Source organism: Tupaia chinensis, unplaced genomic scaffold (genome assembly GCF_000334495.1).
Source record: "Tupaia chinensis unplaced genomic scaffold, TupChi_1.0 Scaffold000208_1, whole genome shotgun sequence".
Classification (NCBI taxonomy): Eukaryota; Metazoa; Chordata; class Mammalia; order Scandentia; family Tupaiidae; genus Tupaia; species Tupaia belangeri.
This window is the reverse complement of record NW_006159683.1, coordinates 3,827,761-3,853,735: the sequence shown is the minus strand read 5'-3', so window position 1 is coordinate 3,853,735 and position 25,975 is coordinate 3,827,761. Positions and strand designations below refer to the sequence as shown.

The 25,975-nt window shown below is 34.7% G+C and overlaps 1 protein-coding gene across 1 annotated transcript in view; it reads right to left on the bottom strand.

Moving 5' to 3' along the window:
- Window positions 1–1,030: 1,030 nt before the first annotated feature.
- Window positions 1,031–25,975, bottom strand: part of LOC102482209 (cleavage and polyadenylation specificity factor subunit 6) — a 29,472-nt gene continuing 4,527 nt past the window's right edge. The window contains exons 3-13 of the mRNA XM_027771354.1: window positions 23,963–23,978; window positions 23,100–23,330; window positions 20,478–20,581; window positions 16,809–16,954; window positions 15,774–15,947; window positions 15,536–15,646; window positions 14,587–15,091; window positions 14,217–14,332; window positions 12,770–12,923; window positions 9,465–9,657; window positions 1,031–2,051 (exon numbers count right to left, since the gene is read on the bottom strand). Of these exons, the coding sequence (XP_027627155.1) occupies window positions 9,468–9,657; window positions 12,770–12,923; window positions 14,217–14,332; window positions 14,587–15,091; window positions 15,536–15,646; window positions 15,774–15,947; window positions 16,809–16,954; window positions 20,478–20,581; window positions 23,100–23,330; window positions 23,963–23,978 (1,747 nt within the window). The 3' untranslated portion in view covers window positions 1,031–2,051; window positions 9,465–9,467. The remainder of the gene's footprint in view (window positions 2,052–9,464; window positions 9,658–12,769; window positions 12,924–14,216; window positions 14,333–14,586; window positions 15,092–15,535; window positions 15,647–15,773; window positions 15,948–16,808; window positions 16,955–20,477; window positions 20,582–23,099; window positions 23,331–23,962; window positions 23,979–25,975) is intronic.

Here is a 25,975-nt window from a genome sequence, read left to right as displayed (position 1 = left end):
TAGTACAAAATTTCCAGTTTCATTTCAAGTTTGGGTGCAGTTTTTGTAATTCCATTTTAAAATATTTTGGAGAAAATTTTGTTCTCATGGACATTTTACTTACCTTTTAATCTCACTATTAACTAATTTCCCTTGTAATACATTTATTTATGTCCATACTTCTTCACATTAGGGCATTGTAATTAAAATATTAAAAAGCTAAGAATGACAAAATGACAAAAACTAACACCTACACACGAAACAAGAAAGTCAATTTTGATACAACTCTCAATGTTAAAAAGGCAACTGCATTTTCAACAGAATAAAACATTTAAAAATCATTTGAGGGCAAACAGTTCTGATAAACATCAACAATCCCATGCACAAATACTCCAATCACAAAATGATGTTTTAAATAAAGCTGGCAGTAGTAAAATGGACAATTCAAAACAGCTAATTTTTTTAAGTTGTAGTTTGATAGAGACAAGATGAAACGGAAGAATGGCAGTGCAAATCTCTGGAGGCTTCTACAGTTGCACATTACATAATATCTAGGGCGCCTAAATACTTCAAGCATTATCCTAAAATTTGGCCATACTTAAAAAACCAATGTGTATTACCATAAGATCTCTCAAAGATAATCAGATCTTAGAAATATATTAAAAACAAATTAAGTATTTTAACTCAGATTGCTGAAGTAGTGATTCAGAATTACTTCCCTATAAAACTGTCTAGTCAAGGTAACACTCTGCCTCTGTTAATATTGCAACTAAGAACACATGCTAGCCAGGTGATTTTAATGTGGGCCTATATGTAAAGCAGGTCTGAAAACAAATCTTTGATTAACTAAGTAATTCTAGTATGAATAAACAGAGTGCACGACTATACATACATAGAATTCCTTAAACTGTGCGGACAGGGCACACCTATTATCTCCCATTACACATACTAGAGAATACAATCCAATGTTTATAACCATTACATCCTTCAGAAATCTACATTAACCAAAAAGTAAAACTAAGGCTCTCCTTACTCACATTTATTTGCAGCACAGCTTTATATACACTGTCTATGGTTTCAAAAATAAACCATAAACATTATCAATAAAAAACAGCAAGTAACTGCAGCATCAAATCAGAATTGTCAAAGTATTTCTTCAATGCCAGCAGTTCACAATGCAGTGTTTCAGAACATCTGAGCTGTAATTAAGCTGCATTACTGTAGCAAATATGTATGGGCTTTCACTAAAATGTTAAAACGTCAATTTTTTTTTTTTAACCCCGTAACACACTGACTGGATTGCTATGTCTTTCAAATTTCAGTTTTTACAAGTTTATATACCATTCAGCAAAGTCACAAGCTAACTAAGTAAAAACAGCTAGAAAAGCAGAATATAGAAATATTAAATACCCAGGTAATCACCTATTCTAATATCAAAATCAAGGGCAAGAGACACTTAATTAGTATGTTTAATTCACTGAACGCAAGATTAGATTAATGCATATCCAAAAACGCTATTGCAATGCTTTTTTAAAGGACAGTAAAAATGTTGTCATAGTAACATTATCTTTAGATATTGCTGAACACAAGACTTTCCCTGAGGTGTAAACATCAAATAACTTGAACAGCTTTACACATCAGCCCCATTAAACAGTTTATTACAACACTACATCTATTGTAATCAAAGTGGTGCTGTTTACAGACATTATCATATGAACATTTTTAAACAAGAACAAACTACTATAAAAACAAGCATTTACTTGACTTTTGTTTTTCCAATTGCTTGCACATTATAATGGCCAAATGTATATAACCAGTAATAAAGTTGCAAAAGCTTTAACATTTTAAATCACACAGGTTTCCTTCAAATAAAACAGTTAAGCAACATAAAAAATAAAAGTAGAGCTACTGGTTACCATTTGTGCAGATTTGCTTTATTCAGATCTATTCCTGTCCACTTTATCCATGAATCCTTACAGGTTCAGTTCAATCACAAGAAGCAAACTGCTGGACAAGCGTCATTTTCCCCCATGAAGACTGTTTTGTCTTGGAAGGTGTTCCTCTTCCTTCAGCTGTAATGTGTCAAAATTTGTGATGTAGATTTTGCTATTCCCCATAATACACAGAAAAACGCTGGCTTAACTATACATACACAAGTCGTGCATCTAGTACTTCATTGTTAAATATTCTAACACAAAATAAGAATTAACTGAAACAGTAGCTGCCTTTGTGGTGGAGAAATGCTCCCAATTCTATGATGATTAAAACAGTCTGATTTCATTCTTCTAAGATTTAGTGCTTTAGAAATTTAATGATCGAAACAAATTAAATCATGGCAGCTACTGTTTCTGAGACGATGGAAACATTCATAAGTCACTTTCTAAAATATGCATACTACAAAAATAAATAAAAAATGCCTGGATGACTTTATTGTAAATATTTTTTCATTCACCCACATATCAATCCTATGTTGACTCATTTAACAATTAAATGCTACGCTGAATATAAAATCCAATGAACTATTTTACAAATTAATTGTATTTATTTAACAGCATACAGGAACTTCTGAAATTGTTATAAATCAAATGGTGCTTCAGGTTACAAAATTTATAAATAAAATTTATAGATAGCTCAGTATGGACAATTAAATAAATGACATCCACATACAAATCTTTAGACAATACAAATTTGAAACATTTCCTTTACTTTCAACTCTATTCCACCACCTATTTTAAAATAGCTAATATGTAGTATATAAACTAACCAAAAACAAGTTAAATGGAATCTACAATAAATTTCACTGCAAGTTCACATAAAAGAGGAAAAAAAAAAAACAGAATAAATTTGATAAACTAAAATTTTAAGAATACATATATATGCAAACTTCAGGTAAAGGTTCACAAAAGAAACATTCAATTGACTTGATGTAAGTGATCACTGAAACACCAGAGATTTAAAATATAAATTCCAAGACATCATTTCAGTAATAAAGTGATATGTCAAAAGGGCACAATGTTTAGTGATATTCTGCCAAAAAATAATTTTAAAAAATATTTTTGCTCCACAATTAAAATTTCCATTGCTACTATACATTTTTATCTTTTCTGTCTTTTCTTCCCCATCTAGGTTGTAAGCATCTTAAGACATTCAGTACACATACACATTCCTACTGCCTTGTAGTAGACACTTAAATTTTACAACTGCAAAGGGAAAAAAACTGGTTATACTCCTGGACTTTTTTAGTTTCTATATGTCCATATTTTCAGGCACTTAAACTATTTTTAATTTAAACACCTTTAATTGCAGCACCCTACATCTTCGGTTGCTGAAGCTACTTAGTGAAATTAATTTAGTAGAAAAAAAATCTAAAATGGTAGCTTTCAAATGTTTTATTTTTGTTACTTGCGATGCACTTTTAAAAACCTGGTAAAGTATTAAAAAGAGAGGTGTATGTTTTATTCTGAAAAAAATTATTGAAAAAGTCATAAATCTTACTGAGAAAGAACGCTATCTCCCTAAGTTTTTTGTTGTGCTGGAAGGGATGCAGAAAAAAGATCAGGTCACTAGGAGAGAAAAACTATTTAAAGTCATAGTGAGGAAAAAAAAATTCAACCCTTCCAAACAACAACAAACATACACTGCCAAACTTTATATCATTATCACTCTAGTGGAGAATTTTACTATTTCTTATACACAAAGTCCTGTTCACGAAATTTTAACACCTTTATCTAGAATTAATACACCTGTCTTTGCCTGACTACATTTCATAGACAAGATCTTTAATATTAATCTATTTTTACCATACATACATATAAAACCTGGGGATTCTCTGGCAGTTTTTATTTCTATTTCTAAAACACTGTACATCAATCTGCTTAGAAATACAAATTTTACAATCTCAAACAAGCAAATCTGAAGGCAACACAACCCATTTCCAACAATGCAATTCCACATTATAGTCTCAAATTTCTGAGTAGACATCTACATAAGCAAAGATACCAAAAAGAATCTTAAAAGTGACAAATACATTCAATGACCATGTTTTCAGAATACCATTTGGTCAAATATTAATGTCGAAGCCACACAATTACTTGTTTCAGCTAACAGTTTATAAAAGGAAGACCTATATAAACAGTTGTTGAAACTAAGACGGAAAAGGGAATCTACAGCTACTTAATAGAGTCTATAAACTTAAGTGAATACTAAGTAAAATTTTAATACACAGAAAAGTATCTACATTTTGAGGTAATGTAAGATCAATTCATAATTAACCAAATCATAAATGTTTCTATTAGAACCTTATCTCAGCAAATTGAAACTCATGATAAATTTATCTTTTAAGTAAAAGATTAAAATATGTATTTGACAGGGCTGTCTTATAGGTTTTCATATTCATATACTGAATTAAAAGAATTCTAATTTTAGAGATGCACTGTTATTAACTCAAAAAATAAAATTCACTTCTCCCTTTAAAAATTTCTCTTACTGAGAATGAAGATGAGGCAGGCAAGAGAAGTATCTAAATACAAGCTCTTTTTAAAACAAAAATTCATTCCTATGTTGACTAGAAGATACTATACAATAACAATTCTATTCACTGTAGATGTTTACAAAAAGTTCCTTGCTACCAAAACATTTCATATACTCATCTCTACCTCTGGACATAGTACTTACCTCATTTTGACTAAAACATCTTAATCTATAAAACATATACAAACTTTTTGCTCTAGGCAATCCACTGAAAAGTAGGAATAAACTTCCTCATTTAAAAAAAAAAAAAAAAACAGCTTTGTCCCCCAAAAATTTCAGAAAAAAAAAAAAATTCAAAACACATTTGCTATTTAGAATTCACAGTGAGAACTTTCTGCTATCACAGAAAGCAAATTGATAAATTGAGATAGCATAAATAGCACCTTCTGCCATTTTTTTTGATATTAGGTTTTCTTTAAACAATGCTAACTAAAATATTCACCAAAAACATTATTTATTCAAAACCATCTAATTTACAAATTGAAACAATGGTAGTAAATTTAACACTGAGATGAGGGTGAGAGAGCAAGGTGACTTACACTGGCACTGAATTTTTTAAAACAAGAGAACATTAATCATTTGTAAGCAAAACTATATTCTTAAACCACAGTGAGCAAAACACACTATACATCCACTCAAGGGATTACCTCCTACCTGCTCTTATCACTTCAATTAAAAGAGCTATGTAGTCAAGATGTTTTGCAAACATACTAAAAGTCAGCGGAAAATTAGAGCTAAAGAAATGAGAATTAGCATACCCAGATAAAACAGAGTAGTTAAGATACAGGGGAAACTATTAAGGAAACAGAAGGATGGAAAATGTTGGGCAAATCTCAGATGACCGTAGAGCAGAAGTTACTTTAAATTTTCTTATAATCAGCATTATTTATCAGGTAATTAAAGAGAATTTAATTTTCACAAATGCCTCCAAGCAACACTAACTCTTAACAAGGCGAAATATAGGGACTAGCAGATGGTATACCAGCTATGTTGCTGGACTCCCATGCAGTGGACCATGGTTCGAGTCCCGGACCTGGTGTCTTAAAACTCACACTGGCCACATGTACACATGTGCCCAAAATTCCAAGAGGAGAACGGGGGTGAAGGGACTGTGGTATGGCCCTCCCCACGAGGGGTCATTTCTTACTTTCTGCCTCTCTAGTCTCTCCAGCAAGTGTACATGTCCTACAGCAAAAATTGCTATTAAAAAAAAAAAAGTGAAATACATTAATCCATAAGAAAGAACTCTTTTTTAATTTTATTATTTTTCTTTCTAGTTTACTGTAAGTATAAGGCACGTGCACTCACAAGAAATAGAGAGAGAAAGCAAGCCTCCAGGTCTGGGGCTGGAACTATAGTCAGCCATGTGGGAGTCTAGTAACCTTAATCATCACGCCTCCTCAAATCGTTTATTTATTAGGTTCCTCCCCCAAATTAATACAAAGCTATATGCTGAAATAAGCAATGTAAAGCATCCTAAATCTCGTGCAGTAATAATATCAAATCATAACATTTATGGTAGAAAAAAGTAATTATACAGCAAAGTATAGTTATTTAATCCAGATTCCATACACAATGCTTAAAAGTTTTATCAGAACTGTGGATAGTGACTTGAGAATATGTAAAACCTCATAAATTAAAGGAACATTAAGATTAGATAAATTAAAAGTATTTAAAATATAATTTGATTTTACTATTCTTCAGGCACACAAAGAATAAACTAACAGAAATTTACTACGTAAAGCTGTACTAAACAAGTAATAAGAGGAATGCAACCAAAAAGAAAAGAAAATTATGAAAGTAGTATTATTTCTACATGAAGTAAACAATCCTAAAGGACTGACTGCTCTTTATTTTGCTCAGAGTGGTCTGAGAATAGAGGTAGAAATTACAGAATAGGAAGCAGAATGTATTTACATATTGAAATTTACAATATTGGTATTTTCTTGTTAAAATATGTATATGAACTCAGATATTGAATGCTTTCAGAAAAATTAATACATTTTTTATAATGAGAAAATGCAATTAACATTACCAACAGTTCAAACACAAAAAAATTAAGATGAAACAGACATTAACAGCTTGCCAACATTATTAAGTTTCCAGTTAAATTAAGAACTTGCCCTTTTTGCAATTCATCACTTCCGTATTAGATAACACCATTATTTTATTTGTATACAGACTTACTAATGAGATTCACTTTAGCTTTCAAGTAATTTACTCCATTTAGTACAATTATGATACACATGAAAGCTCAAAAGGACTCATATTTTAAAACTTCTAAAGAGGTCAACAAGAGACCTATTTTAATAATGATAAAATTGGTTTGGGTTTGTTCAATAGTTTTCACTTGAATATACTTAATCCAAGTCACCACCCCTTAGATCACGTCTATATCCACAATAAATACTGTTTGGTATAGCAAAAGTACAATAATTCAGGATAACATAATTTTTTTGCACTGGAATGCTTATATAAAAATTTTGCTTGGATGAAGGCACATACAATATTACAACTCAGTTCTGATTAATGTACAAACAAAACATGGGAATTTTGGTATGGTACATCAGTGATTAAGAAAAACATCAACAGTAGTTTGCACATTAAGAATTCATAATTTATGTCTGAATGTAATGAAACTCAAGTATGATATATTTAGGTGTACCCATAACTGGAATGTACTATTAGTTAATTAAAAGTATTTTAAAATAATGAACTTCTAGGAGTTTACTTGCTTGACTATGCTAGTTTTACTAAAACCAGAAAGAAAACTGTAATTAACTAACTTTGGGTATAAATTGGCCTAGAGGCCGCTTGATGGGTACATCCAATTTTAGAAATGAATAAAAAAATGTATTGAAGTTTCATTATTATGCCTTCAGGAAGTAGAAGCTGTCGATAACTTGCAAAGTCTCAAAAAATGTTAACTTTTAGGACCTATACCTTCCTATAAATGAAATGACTGATGCAATTAAGCATTTCAAATAATACTGGGCATAATCCACCTTAAACAACTGATGGACAAAATTTTTTCATAAGATGGGATCAGATGTATTAGTTATGGAGGAAAGAGCACTACATCTTCAAAATTTGGTGTTTAGAGTTACATGATAAAACATTCAACTCTTACATTCAAAAACTATCGATTTTAATAAACTTCATTTTAAAAGTGAAAATGTTTTGCCTCATAGTCAAAAAATATTCTGAAAATTATTTATAATAAATTTTGTTAAACAATGCATAGAAATTAAAGATAAAAATTAGTTCTGATTAATGTTCAAGCTACATACTCAAAATGCAAGGAAATTATTAAAACTGGCCTTGTTGCTTCAAAAAGCCCTTAAGACTATAAATATGTAATCCATAAAAGTGACTTACATGCTTATATTCTAAACAGTATTTAAAAAAAATCTGATTTGCTGTAATGTTATCTGTTCCAGTTAAAAAAATTGCAATTCTGTCAAAGAATTACATACACTTAATAATGCCTTTGATTTTGACCATAACAATTTAAACACTAACAAATTATATGACTAAGTTTTCAGTAAGTTTCCCATAGTTACTGACAAGAATGGCATAAAGAGTTATTTAACTATCAGAGGTTTCTTTTAGCCTAATTTAATTTGGATATGCCACCAACATATAAAAAGTATATTTTTTGTTTACAGAATAACCTTTTTATTACATGTAAAAGCATTTTAATGCCCCCCCAACCCTTCACATGATAAATGCTGTTTACAAATATAAAAATAAAATTACATGTGGAAATGGAAGCATAAACAGACTTTTCCCATTTTATGGAAAATGTACACAAGAAATAGTTTTAAAATACAGAAAAAAAGACAATGATTATGGTTTATGAATGAAACATCAAAGAAAATTATTTCAAGTAATTCTAACCTGAGATGTCTGGCTTGACACAATTTAAAATGTTAAGATATAGAGTATCCTGAGCCCATTTTGAGTAACTTTCATATCTTTTTTCCAAATTAAAGGATACTGCCTCTTTTGAAAATAAAAACCAGATACCAGAAAAACTGTCTTTTCTAAAAAAAAAAAAAAAAAAAAATTTTTTTTTAAAAAAAACTCTTTCTAAAATCTTTTCCCATTTTATGGAAAATGTACACAAGAAATAGTTTTAAAATACAGAAAAAAAGACAATGATTATGGTTTATGAATGAAACATCAAAGAAAATTATTTCAAGTAATTCTAACCTGAGATGTCTGGCTTGACACAATTTAAAATGTTAAGATATAGAGTATCCTGAGCCCATTTTGAGTAACTTTCATATCTTTTTTCCAAATTAAAGGATACTGCCTCTTTTGAAAATAAAAACCAGATACCAGAAAAACTGTCTTTTTTAAAAAAAAAAAAAAAAAAAAATTTTTTTTAGGAAAAACGCTCTTTCAAAGCTGAGAAAACATCCTCCTGTATAATATACTGTATTTAAGAATTTCTTTAAAATGTCTAGAGAAAAAAAAAAGTCTAGAGACAAATGTAATTAATTAGTTCAAGTAAGAAACTTTGAATTTATTTTTTTAAATCCACACACATAGTATACATATTATGTGCTTGGATTTTTATTCTTGTATTTTACAGTTTAAATATCTTAAATAACATGCAAATTATGTATGTGATTACAAGAATCTCAAATTTTTTAGATTTTAGAAGTACACAATGAGTCCTCTTGATTATTTTTTTTTGCTTTGTGAAGACCATTAACAATCTGAAACCTAAAAGTGCTAACTCTGCAAAACAATATTCAAGTATAAAAAGGTGAAAAATTTTACCTGTAATTACTTACCTGCTATCTCTAATGTTCCAGAAAACTAAATTCAGAATAAGTAGCTGGGTCATTTAAAATGTAGGTTTATACTGTATAAACGATAGCCCTGCAGTTATAATTACTGTTATAATACATACACTAAATAGAACAGGAGCCAGAAATACCCACCTTCTAACGATGACGATACTCGCGCTCTCTATCACGTTCTCGGTCCCGATCTCGGTCCCGATCCCGGTGTCTCTCTCGTTCTCTGCTTCTCTCTCTATAATAATCATCATGACGATCTCTACTACGGGATTTATGGCGCCGACTCTTTTCTCGCGATCTACTATGGTCCCTCTCTCTTGATCGTTCACGTCTTCTAAAAGAAATTACTGGATTAATTCAGACACCAAACTAAACAACTTGAAAAAATATTCAATATGCTGGTGTTTAAAAATTATTTATAAATCTACTTTATACTGACTACCTTGATCTGCCAATAATGACTTACCAACTCATCAACATGCATGAACCTGAAATTTCTTTTGTTTTTTAAATATTTTTAAAGAAGTACTTGATTTATTATTATTATTTTATAATTTACTTTAGGGAACATACACTCACAAGAGAGACAGAGAAAGAGAGGGAAAGTGAGAAAGCAAGCCATCAGACTTGGGACTCAAGCCGCAGTCAGCAATGTAGAAATCCAGCACCTTAACAACCATCTGGCACCTGAGATTTTTGTTTTTGTTTTGTTTTGTTTTTAAAGAATTATTTACTTATTTGCTACTATTTTTTAGAATCTGACCACAGAGGGAGATAGAGAAATAAAGGGAGTGGGAAAGCAAACTGCCAGGTCCAGGACTTGTACTGTGGTTGGATGTGTGGGAATCTAGTGAGCTAATCACCATACCATGTGCCAGCCCCTGAAATTTCACTTAAAAATTCATCAAAAAACTTACAGCTAGATATACCATGGAAATAAATATCATCTATTGAAACTAACAGCCTAAAACAAACAAGAGTATTTACTGAATGAACAAACACAAAGGTTAAAAAAAAAAGGAAAATTTCAAAGCACGAGCTAAAAAATAAGCTTTTAAAAAGATATAAAATTTGCTCAACATACAATTGAGGTTTAAATATATATAAACTATCACCTGTTACCAAACCTGTACAAAACTATCAATTTTATATATGTATGTGTCTATTTTTTTTTTTTTTTTTTTGAGAATTTTGCTATGGGCAGGTACACTCACCGGAGACACATAGAGACAGAAAGTGAGAAATCATCCCCCTAGGGGGGATGGCCAAACTACAGCTCCTTTTCTTCTTGGGACTTTGGGCATGCATGCACACATGACTGGCCTGAGTTTTAAGCCACCAGGTCCAGGACTTGAACCATGGTCAACTACAGGCAAGTAAAACAACATAATCATTATGCTATCTGCTGGTCCTCCATATCAATTTTATATTTCTAACTAACCAAAAATATGGTTCATCAGGAGCACTATACTCCACTGAAAAACTTTCTAATAATGTATATATGTTTAGGAGGAAGAGAAGAAACCTAATAACTATGACAAGTAGAAAAAAATCAGTATAGTATTCACATTAATATTTAATAAGCAGAAATGTTTCATTAAGTGTTTTTAAACATATAATTTACCCAAGGTTAAAGTTTAGATAGTAATACCTAAAAGTAATATAAAAGACAAAAAGGAAGTTAAAATTTAGAGAATATTTGAAAGAAAAAAAGGAGTAACTACTATTATTTTAAATAATATTTTTTATCTTGTATTTCTTCAGCAGACAGCTACACTTATGTTATTAGGTGTTAAGCTCTTTGAACAAATTTCTGTTTGGACTTAAAAACTTAAAAAGAGAAAGGTAGTAATTTTAAAGTTGGGGACCATACCAAAGACAAGCTCCTTTCAGGACCAGCTGATGTAGTAATGGTTACATCTCCTCTTGGGACTTTGGGCACACATGCATATAAGCTACCCCACACAGTTGACCATGGTTTGGGTACTGGGCTGCAGGCTCCCAAAATCCTGAGAGAATGGTGAAGGGACCATGGCATGGCCATACCTCCCTGGGGGCTGATTTTTCGCTTTCTGTCTGTCTTTCCAGCAAACACACGTGTCCTACAGCAAAAATCTCTCTTAAGGAAAAAAAAAAAAAAAAAAAAAAGACAAGCTCCTTTCCCTAACTTCATGACTCTACACTACCAGATAAAGTTCACTGAAAACATACTTAAGAGTATCATACACGGGAACCAGCAGTTAGCGTAATGGCTATGTTGCTGGACTCCCATGTAGTCGACCGCGGTTTACGTCCTGGACCCGGTGGCTTAGAACTCACGCTGGGCACGTGTGCGTGCGTGCATACCCAAGATCCCGAGAGGAGAAGGGATTGCAGCGTGACCATCCCCCCTGGGGGGTGATTTCTCGCCTTCTGTCTCTATATCTCTCTCTGTCTGTCTGGTGACCGCCGCACACACCCTATAGAGAAAACCTCTCCCAAAAAAAGGAAAAAAAAAAAAAAAAAAAAAAAAAAAAAAAAGAGTATCATACAAAGATTAAAGATCTACCTTTTTATTTTTTTTTTTTTGCTTATTTGATTTCTTCAAGATCTATCTTTTTTTAAAGGTATATAAAGTTTCAAAGTTAGTAAGGGTAAAGGGAACTACCTAATTAAAAAAAAAAAATCATTCTTTCACTCCCTCATTGAAGCTGTTATTTGTTTAGCACTCGTTCTATACCAGGCACTGTTTAGGCATTAGAGTGAAAGAAAAAGAAAGCTCCTAACACCAATCATCTGTGTTTTAATGAGAAGAAATGTGCACTGATAACAACTAGGTTATGGTAAATATTATGAAAGAAATAAACAGAATGGTAATGAGAGATTAACCTGGGACAAGATTGCTAAGAAGTTAAACTGAGACATTTAAGATAAAAAGTCAGGTAGTTGGGGCCAGCCGGTGGCATGGTGACTGGGATGCTGGACTCCCACATGGCCGACGGCAGTTCAAATCCTGGAAGGACCTGGTGGCTTGCTTTCCTGCTTTCCCAGTTTCCCTCTCTCTGTGTCTTGCTCTGGTCAAATTTTAAAAAGTCAGGTAGTAAAGAGCCAGGGAAAAGGGTTCCAAGTAGAAAGATTATCAAGTACAAAAATCAGTGAGGTGATCAATGCTTGATGTGTCCAGCGGAAAAGATGAGAGAATAAGGATAGAGAATAGTAAGTGGAAAGATACAAGAGGCTAAAAAAAAAAAAGTCAGAACTATAATACACAGAGCCTATGTTTACAGTCTTACAGTCTTACTTTATAGTAAGAAGTCTTTGAATGCTTTTAAACAAACACCTAGTACCTATTTATTTATATATAAATATATATATCTCTGGCTGCTAGAAATACTAAGTAAAATCAAATGCTATTTTAAAGTTTCACACAAAATGCTTTTAATAGACATGAGACAGGAAAGTTTTACCTTGATCCAGAACCATATGACTTAGACTCAATCCCATGAAGGCAATCTTGCAAAGAGCTAATGAGAACTTTGCAACGATCATCAGCGGACACTTTGGATTGTTTAATTAAAGAAATCGCAGTTACCAAAGTCTCAATAGCACTCCCATAATCACCTGTGGGGGAAATGAAAGGGACTGATGTCAAACAAATGTTATCTTCAAAATACTGTCAAATTGCTTGGGGAGAAACCAACAGAGTATTTTACAAATGAATTGTACTTTTAAACCACAGAGGATATCTGTTTTTAGTATTTTACCACTTGCAAAAAGCTTTCATGCTCATGAAGTTGACAATTTGTTATTATTATAGCTATGTGGAAGATGTTTTCTGCAAATGTGAGTATAAATGAGCTGCCATAAGGCCCCTAAACCATTAAATATCAAAGCTAACACACTTTAACCTAAAAGTCTTTCCATTAGACTTTCCACTAGGCTTTCACATCTTCAGCTTTTTTTTTTTTTTTTTTTTTTTTAAATTTTAAGTTATTTCTTCCTGTCATAACAGAATAAGGGAGAGAGAAAAGGACCCTCCTGACAGGGTCTTGCAACTCTGCAATCTTCTCGCTAGCATTTCCTGGCAAGCCAGATCATAGCCATGCATAGGTTGACCTAGAAATCAAACTGTAAATCTTCCAAATGGTTTCCGACAGTACAGAGTATTATGTTATTCCTGTGCCAATGGGGCTAGGCCTTCACTTTTTTTTTTTCCCCCCCCAAGTTTATTTATTTCTTCCATAATAGAGAGGTGCAGAGAGACAGAGATAAGATCTAGGCAGCCCCAACAGGGGGTCTTCATGCCATGACCCTAACCCAAGCCTAAGCCCAGCTACAATCATGAATATGTGCATGCTTGTGCCCAGCATACAGAGAGAGACCTAGGACATGAACCCAGACCTTCCCAAATGGCCTCAGCATCACAGTGTTGTTACTGCCCAGCAACCACAGCTGGTCCTCAATACTTTAAAAATAAATAGGTAAAGATCTGGGAATATAAGAACTACTCACATGTGAATGACCTATCACCAAGACTGTACTTGAGTTTTTAGGTCATTCCTAATACAGGATGAGCATCCCTAATCCAAAAATCTGAAATGTTCTAAAAATCTAACACACTTTCCATGCCAACATACCACCCATGAGTGGAAAATTTCACACCTGATATCATGTGATGGGTCAAAGTCAAAATACTGCCAACTCAAAAATACCATATAAAATCACCTTCAGATTATACATATGTCAGATTTAGACTCAGGTTCCATCCCCAAGGTTTCCCAATATGTGTGTGCAAGTATTTCAAAATTAAAAAAAAAAAATCCTAAACCCAAAGACCACTGGTTCCAAGCATTTCAAATAAAGGATAGTCAACCTGTGACATAAATAACACTGAACCAGAAGATATATACAAACCAGCACTAGCATCAGACACAGCTCTTGAAATAGCACTGCTTGAGATTGCTCTATTTCTATTCATGATTTCTTCAAACTCGGCTTCACTCAACGGTGTTCTTGCAGTATCCAGTTCCCTACAAAATAAAAACCTTAAATGTATTCAACAGATTTCTTAAATTAGTTCTAACAGTGCAAAATGATTGACATCGACTGCTTTTGACATTCTTACACCAGTACCTTTCAGATGAAATAAAGTGACAGTTAAGAAACCTCATCTTTCTGAAGGACAGAAACAAAATATTTACATATCTACAATGCAGTTAAAAAAAAAAAAAGGTCACTGCTCTTATTCTTTATCAAATACCTCCATAAATACATACTATCTTACCTTCCAGGGGGCCCATAGTCGCCCCTATCATAAGGTGGAGGTCGGCCATATGGGTCCGTTGGGGGTGGACCTCGGCTATCTGATGTAGGCATGCCACTGTTAGTTGGTGGAGGAAAGAAAGCTGGGTTCACATGTGGAGCTGGCGGCGGGGCACCTGGTGGTGGTTCAGGAAGATGCGGAGGAGGAGCAAGTGTAAGGGGTGGCCCAAGTGGACTTGGTGGGCGAGGTGGAAAGGGACCTGGAGGTGGAGGTGGTCCCTGTTGTGGAGGTGGTGGACCAGGAGGGGGGCCATAGCCTGGAACTGGAGGTGGAGGACCAGGAGGAAGCGGACCCAATGGAGGCTGCCCAAAAGGTTGTCCAGGAAAAAGAACTGGCGGTGGAGGGCGATCTCCTCGATTAGGAGGCCCAGCTAGAGGAGGAGGCAGAACCTGACCAGGAGGTGGAGGACCTGGTGGACCAGGTGGGCCTGGAGGACCTAAGGGTGGACGTGGTGGAGTCTGTCCAGCTATAGAATAAGAGAGAAAGAGAGAGAGAGAAAAAAAAAAACACTTCAATAATAAAATATTTACCGTTATATGCCAAGATTATACTGTTAATGCATAACTCATAGACCAAGATTCTTTCTCTTTAATGAAAAACATATGGTAAATGCTACACTAGCAACTACAAATAAGTATATCATTACAAATTTAATTAGCTCAATTTATGCTTAAGGAAAATTACAACAAAACTCTAATAAAAAAGATTACAAAGCTTAGAGATATTTTCCATCTTTCAGTGTACACACACTTCTTACAGTGAAATCACCCACCTTATATTCTACTCTGATGCCAAGCTAGAAAGTGAAACAAGGAAAAATGGTCTTGAAAGGATTTTTAAGAGGTAAGAAAATAAGACGGATGTAAATATTCTATATATAAGTCAAGCAAGTTTGGAGAAAAATAAAGACCTTTTAGGCCAAAAATGGGTATTTCCTCTATGCTGTGCCCCATATGCCATGGAATCCTAGTTTCCAGGAACAAAGGCCGAGTTCCTTTAACAAGATGCTTGATCAAATTTCCTGGATTCCAAAAATAGCATAACAAGGAGAGTAAGTCACATTAATAATGCATTACTTGAAAAAGAGAGAAAAGGAAAGAGGATTAGGTAGACACATTTTATCCATGATAATTTTTTAAAAATTTTACCTGGAAAAGGTGGGGGTGGCCCTCCTGGTCCTGCTGGCCCAGGAAATCTGTCCCCACCAGGAACAGCCCCTGGAAAACGGCCCCGTCCTCTACCACCTTGTGGAAATGCTGCACGTGAACTGCCTCCTGGAGGACCAGCTTTACCTTCCCCAGACATTTGTCCTGACTGTGTAGCTGCAAATATCCAAATACTCATAAATAGCACTTATTAAAACAGTTCTCTGGAATGTAGCCACTGCTATTAGAAACAACTCTATTTCAAAATTCACACATATTATACATAACCCGCAGATACTTAGGACCAGGCAAACTAGAGAAGTAGTCCTGGTTTAAAAACCATTCACATCTATTTAAATTCTTAGAAGTTTCAAAATACCCAGGTTTAAATGTATTTCCAATGAAGTACTTTCTAAATACCAGTACTTTCGAAGCAGCCAAGACCAAAATTCTTCAACAGACTTTAAATTTCAGTAGCATAGATGATATAAATTTTTAACATATTTTAAGTCTTATACGTTAAAACATTTAAAAAACCTTGAATTTCTGTTTATTACATGATCATCTTTCTTATCTCTTTGAACAATAGCATTCCTAAGTGTCATATTCACTTTACCAAGTGGTGAAAGGTCTTGGTGCCAAGCAGAAAAAAAAAAACAAAAAAATTAATGTTCTGGTCATCACTGCTCTCTCCCCCACCATGATACACATCCATACAGCTTTCATTCAATTTAAGTATTAGAATGTAGTTCTTCCTCTCTCTAAAATGGAAATGACAGGGCAAGCAAGAATGGTAACACTACTGAACTTGTACCCATTGTACAGCATATTAGGTCTACAGCATCTAGAGAAAACTGGGATGAGAACAGGTTTCTTACATATGGGTCCACAGTGATCACCACCGTTTAAGTCAAATAAGAAGAATGGATTTTCCAATGAGCTAAATATTTTGACTTCCCTAATATAACCCCTAACAAATGCTAGCAACATTGGTTAAAGCACACATCTTTTAATAAAAGGAGCTGAGGGGCTGCTTACTTTTCCTGGATTGCATTTCAAACTGACTCAGGAACTGTTTATTGCATGGAGTTACAACAGGATTCTGACCATGAAGTTCTCTTTTAGGCAAAAGATCCATTAACTTTTTTGAAGATGCTTCAGATCCAACACCAACAAGTGCAAACCTAAGAGGAGTTGAAAAGGACAATGGTAGAAAGTGAATGTTAACTGTTCTTTAAAAGGAAAGTCTGGGCCCGTGGTTAAGACAGGCTGGATCCCACATGGCCAACTAAATGGTTCGAGTTTCAGTGGCTTAAAAACAAACAAACAAACAACAACAACAACAAAAAAAAACCACCCCAGGCTCATGTCCTTGGGTGTCCAAAATCCCTCAAGGAGAAATGGAGAAGGGAACTGCAGTGTGACCATCCCTTAGGGGAGCATGCTCATTTTCCCCTCTCTCTCCAATGGGCATTATGTGCCCTCTAGCAACATTCAAATTAGAAAAAAACAGAAAATAGTCTAAATTTATTTTCATCTAGGTGACCACGGATCGAATCCCAGACTCAGTGGCTTAAAACTTAAGTTCTTGGGACCAGCAGTTAGCGTAATGGCTATGTCGCTGAACTCCCACGTAGTCAACCGCGGTTCGAGCCCCGGACCTGGTGGCTTAAACTCACGCTGGGCGCGTGTGCGTGTGTGCCCAAGATCCTGAGAGGACAATGGATTGCGGCGTGTCCATCCCCTCTGGGGGGTGATTTCTTGCTTTCTGTCTCTCTGTCTCTGCCTGGCAAGCGCACGCACCCTAAAGCAAAAACCTCTCAAAAAAAACAAAAAAAACAAAAAACAAAAAAACAACTTAAGTTCTTAAGGCGCTGGATTGCAAGTGGTCGAATGTGTATGATTAAGTCCCAGACCCAGTGGCTTGAAAGACACATCGCACATGTTGAGTGTGTGTGCCTAAAATCCTGAGTGTGGAGGAAAAGGGACTGCAGTGTGGCCTTCCCCCCAGGTGCTTTCTCACCAAATGCCCCCTGCACAGCTGTCTCTCTTCAGCAAGTGCACTGTAGCAAATTTTAAAAGAAAATGTACAGCTCACTCTTCTCAGTACCTTCAGAATTTTACAACCAATATAACAATCAATTTTAGTGCATTTTCATCACCCTGAAAAGAAACTCTATATTAACCGTCACTTTCCATTTCCTCCTATTCCTCATCCCTAAGAAACCACTAAATCTAGCGTCTCTATCGATTGCCTATTCTGTACATTTCACATAAATGTAATCATATAATATAGCCCTGTGAATGGCTTTTACACTTAGCATGCCTTCAGCACTCATCCATTTTGCAGCATTTATCAAGATTTCATTTCTTTTTATAGTTAAATAATAACTCCTTTATAGATATATCACATTTTCCTTTCTAATATCCACCAGTTCATACACATTTGGATTATTTTCACTTGTCACCATGAAAAGGCTTGGGCCAACGGATGGTGTGGTGGTTAAGGGTGCAGGATTCCCAAACGGCCAACCGTGCTTTGAGTCCCAGACCCGGTGTCTTGCTCTCTCGCTTTCCCTCTCTATCTCTCTCATTTTGTTCCTCTCTGGTCAAATTAAAATAAGTAAATAAAGTAAAGCTTAAAAAACAAGAAGCTCAACATCATTAGCCATAAGGGAAGTAAAAACCAAAGCCACAATGAGATTACTACTATTTCACACCTGCTAGGATGGCTACAATAAAAGGCAATGAACAAGTGTTAAGTGAGGCTGTGGAGAAACTAGAACCGTCACACATTGCTAATAATTTTTTTTAATATAAGTTAGCACAGCCACTTTGGCAAACAATTTGGCAATACCTCAAAATATTAAATACAAAGTTACCATACAACACTGTAATTTTACTCCTTGGTATAAACCCAATAAAACTGAAATGTATCTTCACGCAAAACTGGTACACAAATACTCATAGGGGTATCTTTCTTAATAGCCAAGCGTGGAAATAGTCCAAATGTCCATCAACTAATGAATGTATTTAAAAAGTGCTGCTGGGCCAGCAGTTGGCATAGCGGTTATGTCAATGGATTCCCAAAGAGCTGACCACTTGAGTCCTGGACCCAGAGACTTGAAACTCATGTTGGATGTGTGTGTGTGCATCTTCAAAATCCTGAAAGAATGGAGGAAAAGGTACTGCAGCATTACCATTCCCCCGGAGGGTGCTTTCTCACTTTCCCTCTCATTGTCTCTCTCTCTCTAATGAGCACACAAACCCTAAGAAAAAAACCTCTTTTTTTTTGAGGGGTTTTTGCTATAGGGCGCGTGCGCTCGCCAGACAGAGAGAGAGAGAGACATAGAGACAGAAAGCGAGAAATCACCCCCCAGGGGGGATGGTCACGCCGCAATCCGTTCTCCATTCTCCTCCTGGGATCTTGGGCACGCACGCACACGCGCCCAGCGTGAGTTTTTAAGCCACCGGGTCCGGGACGTGAACTGCAGTCGACTACGTGGGAGTCCAGTGACACAGCCATTACGCTAACTGCTGGATCCCAGGAAAAACCTCTTTAAAAAAAAAAAAAAGTGCAATATTCATATAATATTATGTAGTCATGAAAAGCAAGTGATACATGCTACAATATAGATGAACCTCAAAAACTATCTTTTATGGGACCAGCAGGTGGGACAGTGGTTAAGGCACTAGACATTTCCACACAGTTTACCATGGTTCAGGTCCTGAACCTGGTGGCCTGCTTTCTTACTCTCTCCACCCCTCTCTGTGTCTCTCGCTAGTCAAATTAAAATAAACGAATGATTAAATAAAATTAAATAATTTTAAACAAACAAACAAAAAAGACCCTATCATTTATATAAAATGTCTGGAATAAGCAAATTCATAGAAAGTACCTTAGTGGTTGCCAGCAGATGGAGAGAGAAGGAATAGAAGTTACTGTCAAAGGGTTTTTCTTTGGGGTGACAAAATGTTTTGGAACTAATCACAATGGTTGCTCAGCTTTTTAAATACACTTAAAAAGAAAATCACTGGATTTTATACTTTAAATGATTGAATTTTATGACATATGACTATCTCAACCAAGAAAAACAAGTTCAAGAGACCAGCAGTTGGTGTAATGCCTATGTTGCAGAACTCCCATGTAGTCAACCATGGTTCAAGTCCTGGACCGGGCGGCTTAATCTCACACCGAGTGCGTGTGCATGCGTACCCAAGACCCCCAGAGGAGAACAGAGAAGGGATTGCGACGTGACCATCCCCCCTAAGGGGTAATTTCTCATTTCCTATCTCTTTCTGGTGAGTGCATGCGCCCTATAGCAAAAACCTCTTAAAAAAAAAAAAAGTTTAAAAAATAATTAAGTATCAATTTGTTAGACAGTTATAAAATATTCTACATATTTCCCGGAGGAAATCTAGAAGTTTAAAAACCCTTTCCTCCTTAATACTTAATATGAACCTTTAATTAAATGCCTTATTTAAGTCAACAAATTGTTTCATCCAGGATTACTTTGGATCACAAAAACAGGGTATGTATGAAAAAAGAGCATAAATCTTTGGCCCAAAACCTTCCAATATACATAACCATATGTCCTGCTTAATATGTAATTAGCATTAACTTTAAGGAAAGTTAACTTGGAAACCGTTAACATTAGCTATTAATTTACATTAAAACAAGAGAAAAAAAGAAAGCAAAGTTCTTACCCCTTTGACTGGCCATTTGCCCGATTCTCAAAAAATTTTATCTCCAAAATATCATTCACTCCCAAAGAATGAACTGCTTCAGTTAAGTCTTCATCTGTTGTCCACTGTAAGACATTTTCCCCCAGATTTACCATAAATACATTCAAGATTTTTGTTTCAATTTAGTTTTTAAGAATGAATTCAGGATAAGCAAGAGAAGTTTAATGCTCAAGGAAACCTAAGTACCTCCAATTTTCAAACAGCACAAAAGTATCTGAAATCTAACTTATCTGATCAAGAGTTTTGAAAACTAGGGGACCAGCAGTTAGCGTAATGGTTATGTTTCTGGACTCCCACATAGTTAACCATGGTTCGAGTCCTGGACCCGGCAGCTTAAACTCACGCTGGGCGTCTATGCTGTGCATGCCCAACCAAGATCCTGAGAGGAGAATGGAGAAGGGATTGCGGTGTGGTCATCCCCCCGGGGGGTGATTTCTTGCTTTCTGTCCCTGTTTTTCTGGCGAGCATACGTACGCGCCCTATAGCAAAAACCTCTCCAAAAAAAAATAATAGTTTTGAAAATTAGAAGGCACATACACTTAGAGATAAATGTCTACTCTTAAGAGTTTATAGTCACTTCCAGCTTTAAATGGCTATTTTAAGTTTTCAACAAAACCTCACTTGTCACTTTCCCACTTTAAAGGAAAACATTTTGTTAAATAAATTTTATCTTACTTTTGAATATAAAATGGAGACAGAAAAATAACCTGTATTGGGTACCTACCATCAACTTTTTTTATGTCAACTATTTAACTCTTAAAAACCCTATAAATCCTATTTTTACTTATTCCCATTTTCCATATAATGCAATACAGGTTTAAAAGTATGCCATGGTCACAAAACTAGTTGCTGGTAAGGCTAAGATTCAAAATCTTACTTAGCAACCACATTCTTAAAACTATACTGCTATTGTGGCCAGTATTAGAAAGATTGCTCAGACAGGGTGGTGAGAGATTGGTTACAATTAGTTTTAAAAGAAATGTAAAAAAAATTTTGTTTCCTTTGAGTAAAATATTCACTATGAAGGAAGTAGAAAAATGCTAAGCTTGGGAACAGCAGTTAGCGTAATGGCTATGTCACTGGACTCCTATGTAGTCGACTGTGGTTCGTGTCCTGGACCCGGTGGCTTAAAACTCATGCTGGGCGCACGTGGGTGCGTGCCCAAGATCCAGAGAGGAGAATGGAGGAGAAGGGATTGCGGTGTGGCCAACCCCCTGGGGGGGTGATTTCTCGCTTTCTGTCTGTCTGTCTCTGGCTGTCTAGCGAGCACACGTGCCCTATAGCAAAAAATCTCTCCAAAAAGAAAAGTAAAGTAAAGTAAAGAAAAGAAAAGAAAAGAAAAGAAAAGAAAAGAAAAGAAAAGAAAAGAAAAGAAAAGAAAAGAAAAGAAAAGAAAAGAAAAGAAAAGAAAAGAAAAGAAAAGAAAAGAAAAGAAAAGAAAAGAAAAGAAAAGAAAAGAAAAGAAAAGAAAAGAAAAGAAAAGGAAGTTAAAAAAAATGCTAAGCTTTATTTCAATTTTTAGATATATAATTTAAAATTTTCAAATATGTAGTAATTAAGGAGATGCAAAAATTCTATGGAACCCTTATAGTGAATATTTAAGATTTAGTGCTAATAAAAACATAAAATGAACATGCAGTTAATGTAGTTCTCAACCAAACTTACAGTCTCATAAACAACTCAAAATAAAATATAATATGTATAGCAAGATTTCTATTAATCAGATTTGAAATTTAGAAGAAGAAATGAAACTCAAGACCACAATATAAATTAGAGCACAAACACTAATATATCAGAAGACACAAACACTCACTCAGCAAGGAAGACCCAGGATGGGGCATGGTCACATTGCAATCCCTTCTCCATTTTTCCACTGTTGGGATTTTGGGCACAGAACACAAATGTACCCAGTATGTTTTTCAAGCTGCTGGGGCCAAGGTTTTAAACTATACAGTTAACCATGTGGGATATGATTGCCTAAAACCACTGCCAGAACCAACCGTATGACCTTTATTTTTTAAACCATGAGTTGTACTGTCTCTTTCTCTTACACTTCTGAAACCTGGTTTAAGACCCTTATTGTGAGCATTTTTAGTAAAATTGGTATATCCAAGGTGAAAAAGAAAGTTGTAACATAAAAAAAGATCTAGAGCTGTTTTAAAGGTACTTGTTATTTCCCTCAATGCAAAAGTAAACATATATTCAAATTTTTATTAAAACAAACAAAAAAAACCCAAAAAAACAAAAAAACCACTGGGACCAGCAGTTGGCAGAATGGCTACGCTGCTGAACTCCCATGTAGTCAACCACCGTTCGAGTCCCAGACCCGGTGGCTTAAACTCATCCCAGGAGTGTGTGCCCAAGATCCCGAGAAGGGAATGGAGAAGGGATTGCAGCGTGGTCATCCCCCTTGTGGGGGTAATTTCTTGCTTTCTGTCTCTCTCTGTCTTTCCTCTGGAGAGTGCACGGGCCCTTATAGCAAAAACCTCTTTAAAATAAAACAAAACAAAAAAATTCTAGTCAAAAACATTAAATAGTTCAAAATCAATTACCAATAACTGAACTCATGTCAGTTTGACTCACCCATGTTAGATTTCCAATATATAATGCAATTCTCTTTCCAGTATATGTATAGACAACATTTGGTGCTGCTCCTTTACCCACATCATCACCAACAGTTGGTGGAAGAGTATCCATGTAATCACGGTCTTCTGGGGCATCTCCATTATTTGCAGATGGAGAGATGACATCATCATACAAATCTATTTGATCATGCCCACCATATTCAGCTTCCTGAGATACAGAAATAATGCTCTAGATTATACATCAGTTAGAATACTACTAAAAAGATTTTAATACAAACTGATTTGACCTTTTTATTTTTTTGACTTAAAAATCTGACAGAAAAAGGCCCAAAGAGCATAATACGAATCTTTTCTCACTTCATGCAGTATGTGTATACTTTAATGGTGCCTACAAAGATAATTTCTATATACTGAGTCCTATTTTTCCATTGATTATTTACTGTAATACAGAAACTATTCCTCTAGGAAAAAACAACATGGAAACAAAGTAACATAAAAACTTTCCCTTGAAATAAAATGTTACAAAACATGAATATAAATAAGTTAATTCTAAAATAGTATGTGACATAAAATGATCAAAACAAAAACCAGAGCCATTATAGTTTCTAATATTTGACTGCAGAAATATATAACTATCATTTTCTATGTATTAAGATCTTGGTTCCCATTCCTAGCTTTAGAAAAGAGCATAGAGCTAAACCACAGGAAAGACATGAAGAAAGGTGGGTATGTAAATTATTCAAAATGCTGTAATAAATGAACAAGGGAAAGACAGACAATAAATGAAATGCAGGTAAACCTTCCCAAATCAGTATCCAGCAAGCTTTATGATTTTTCAGTCAACAAAGAGCTAATGCTTACCTGACTTCTTAGATATCTAGGCAAGTAAATTAGCATGAGAAAAGTGATATGAATAAGGATCTAGTAAAGCTTTGCCACTGAGTGTGAACAGCAGAATTAAAGCAATGCCAATGATGCCACTGATGTAATAAGCAGGGAAAAAGAAAGCAAAAGAAATGTGAGCAGAAGAAAAATGGAAGATAGGGTCAATTTGTAAACAAGGACAAGAATGAAATGTAGGCATTAGCAGAACACTCAACACCATTTAACTGCCTTTCCTAACCATTACTGGACCACAAGCTTGACTAAGCCTGTAGAATAGGAAAAGCTCCATTTTTACCTTCCTCCCTTTTCACGACTAAGTCCTTAAATTGGTGTGAACTTTTTTATTCTTATAAGGTGCAATCATTTTAAGATAATAAAGGAAAAAGAGACAATTCTAAGGACAACAATAAACTTAAGAGTCCTGACATTACCTACAGCCTCTATCATTAATACAATTCATTAAGGAATTATTATACAATACTACATATGGGAGATCTAATCATTTTAGGGAATATTACATAGATAGAGAATGACCCAAAGAAAGCATCTGTTTCATAACCATCAACAAATCCAACAAAATATTATTATAGGCCCCAAGGGAGGAGCATGGTTATTATCTGCTATTCAGAAGGAAGTTGGAATATTTTGTTAAATGAAAAAAAAAAAAGAAAAAAGAAAAATACCTAGAAGGGGAAATATCATTTACATATAGCCAGAGACCTCAAAGTCTATCAAAGTCTATAAAGTCATCTAGTCAGCTTCTGCATAACTAATGAGCTATCAATTTACTAATTATATATAACAGAATCTTTACATACCAGTTTCATCTGTTATACAGTAGAATGTCTACAAGACTTATTAATAATGGGTCCAAAATCTCAAGATCAAGTCAGAAAACAAAGCCATGTTTAGCAACGGGCAGAAACTAAGACCACAAGTCACTGAATTATGCCACAATTTTATTTTTTGCACAGAAATATCAAAGTAATCTTTAAGAAATGAGTATTGTTAAACAAATTAACATGCTCAAATTGCAGTGACAGTAAAAATTAGAAAAAAAGGAGGGTAAGTTTTGTTATGAAGTTTCAGTGTAGCTGAAGCTTCAGGTGGCGTGGTTGCAGCAGTGGTTCCATACACTTAAAAGATACTAAAAAGGTTCCCACAAGGGGTAATGAGCACTTTAAACTCTCTTGCAATCCGGTTCTGTACATCAAGTAGAATTATTATTATTATTCAAAGGGAGTTGTGTTTCCATCTTCCTCAGCAGAGACTATAATCACAATATATGGTCTGAGGGAGAGTAAAAAAAGAATGCAAGAGTTAATAGCAGGACTAAAAGAAAAGTATATAAATTTACTTTCACTTACACAAATAGGTCAACACATTATTTGATTTTTTTTCGCTAGTTGTAAATCTGTAAAAATGTTTACATAAGTAAAACAATGATTTACAAGCGTAATTGCAGCTACACTAACCTGGTGCATCACAATCACTTACTATTTTTGTCCATCCATGAATTCCTATGTTGACACCAACCAATTTTCCATATTGATATGATTCTATCAATTTTGGGGATGAGCCATTTTGCCTGGTAGTTGGCCTGCTTCCAATTGGTTGAAGTATGATGCTAATTGAGACCATGGTCCTGGGGTTTGATCTCCATGTGGACTAGTTAGCTTCACTTTGTTCCAAGGCCACAGCCTGTACTCCTAGCCCCAACGGTATACATTTGGGCTTGGTGAAAAAATATTAATGAATCTGAATACATTTGCCACCATTACTTAAAATGCAACTCAAACCACATACTCTTTTCAAGTATCTGTTAATCTTCCTTTTTCAGCTTCATTATATCACACCTATCTTCCACATTAAAAAAATACAGAGCAGACTCAACCTTGTTCTCACTTCCATAAAGTAAGAAAAATTGCATATTCTGAAATTATGAAAAATGTATATCACAGATCATACATATCGAAAGTGAGCTCTGAA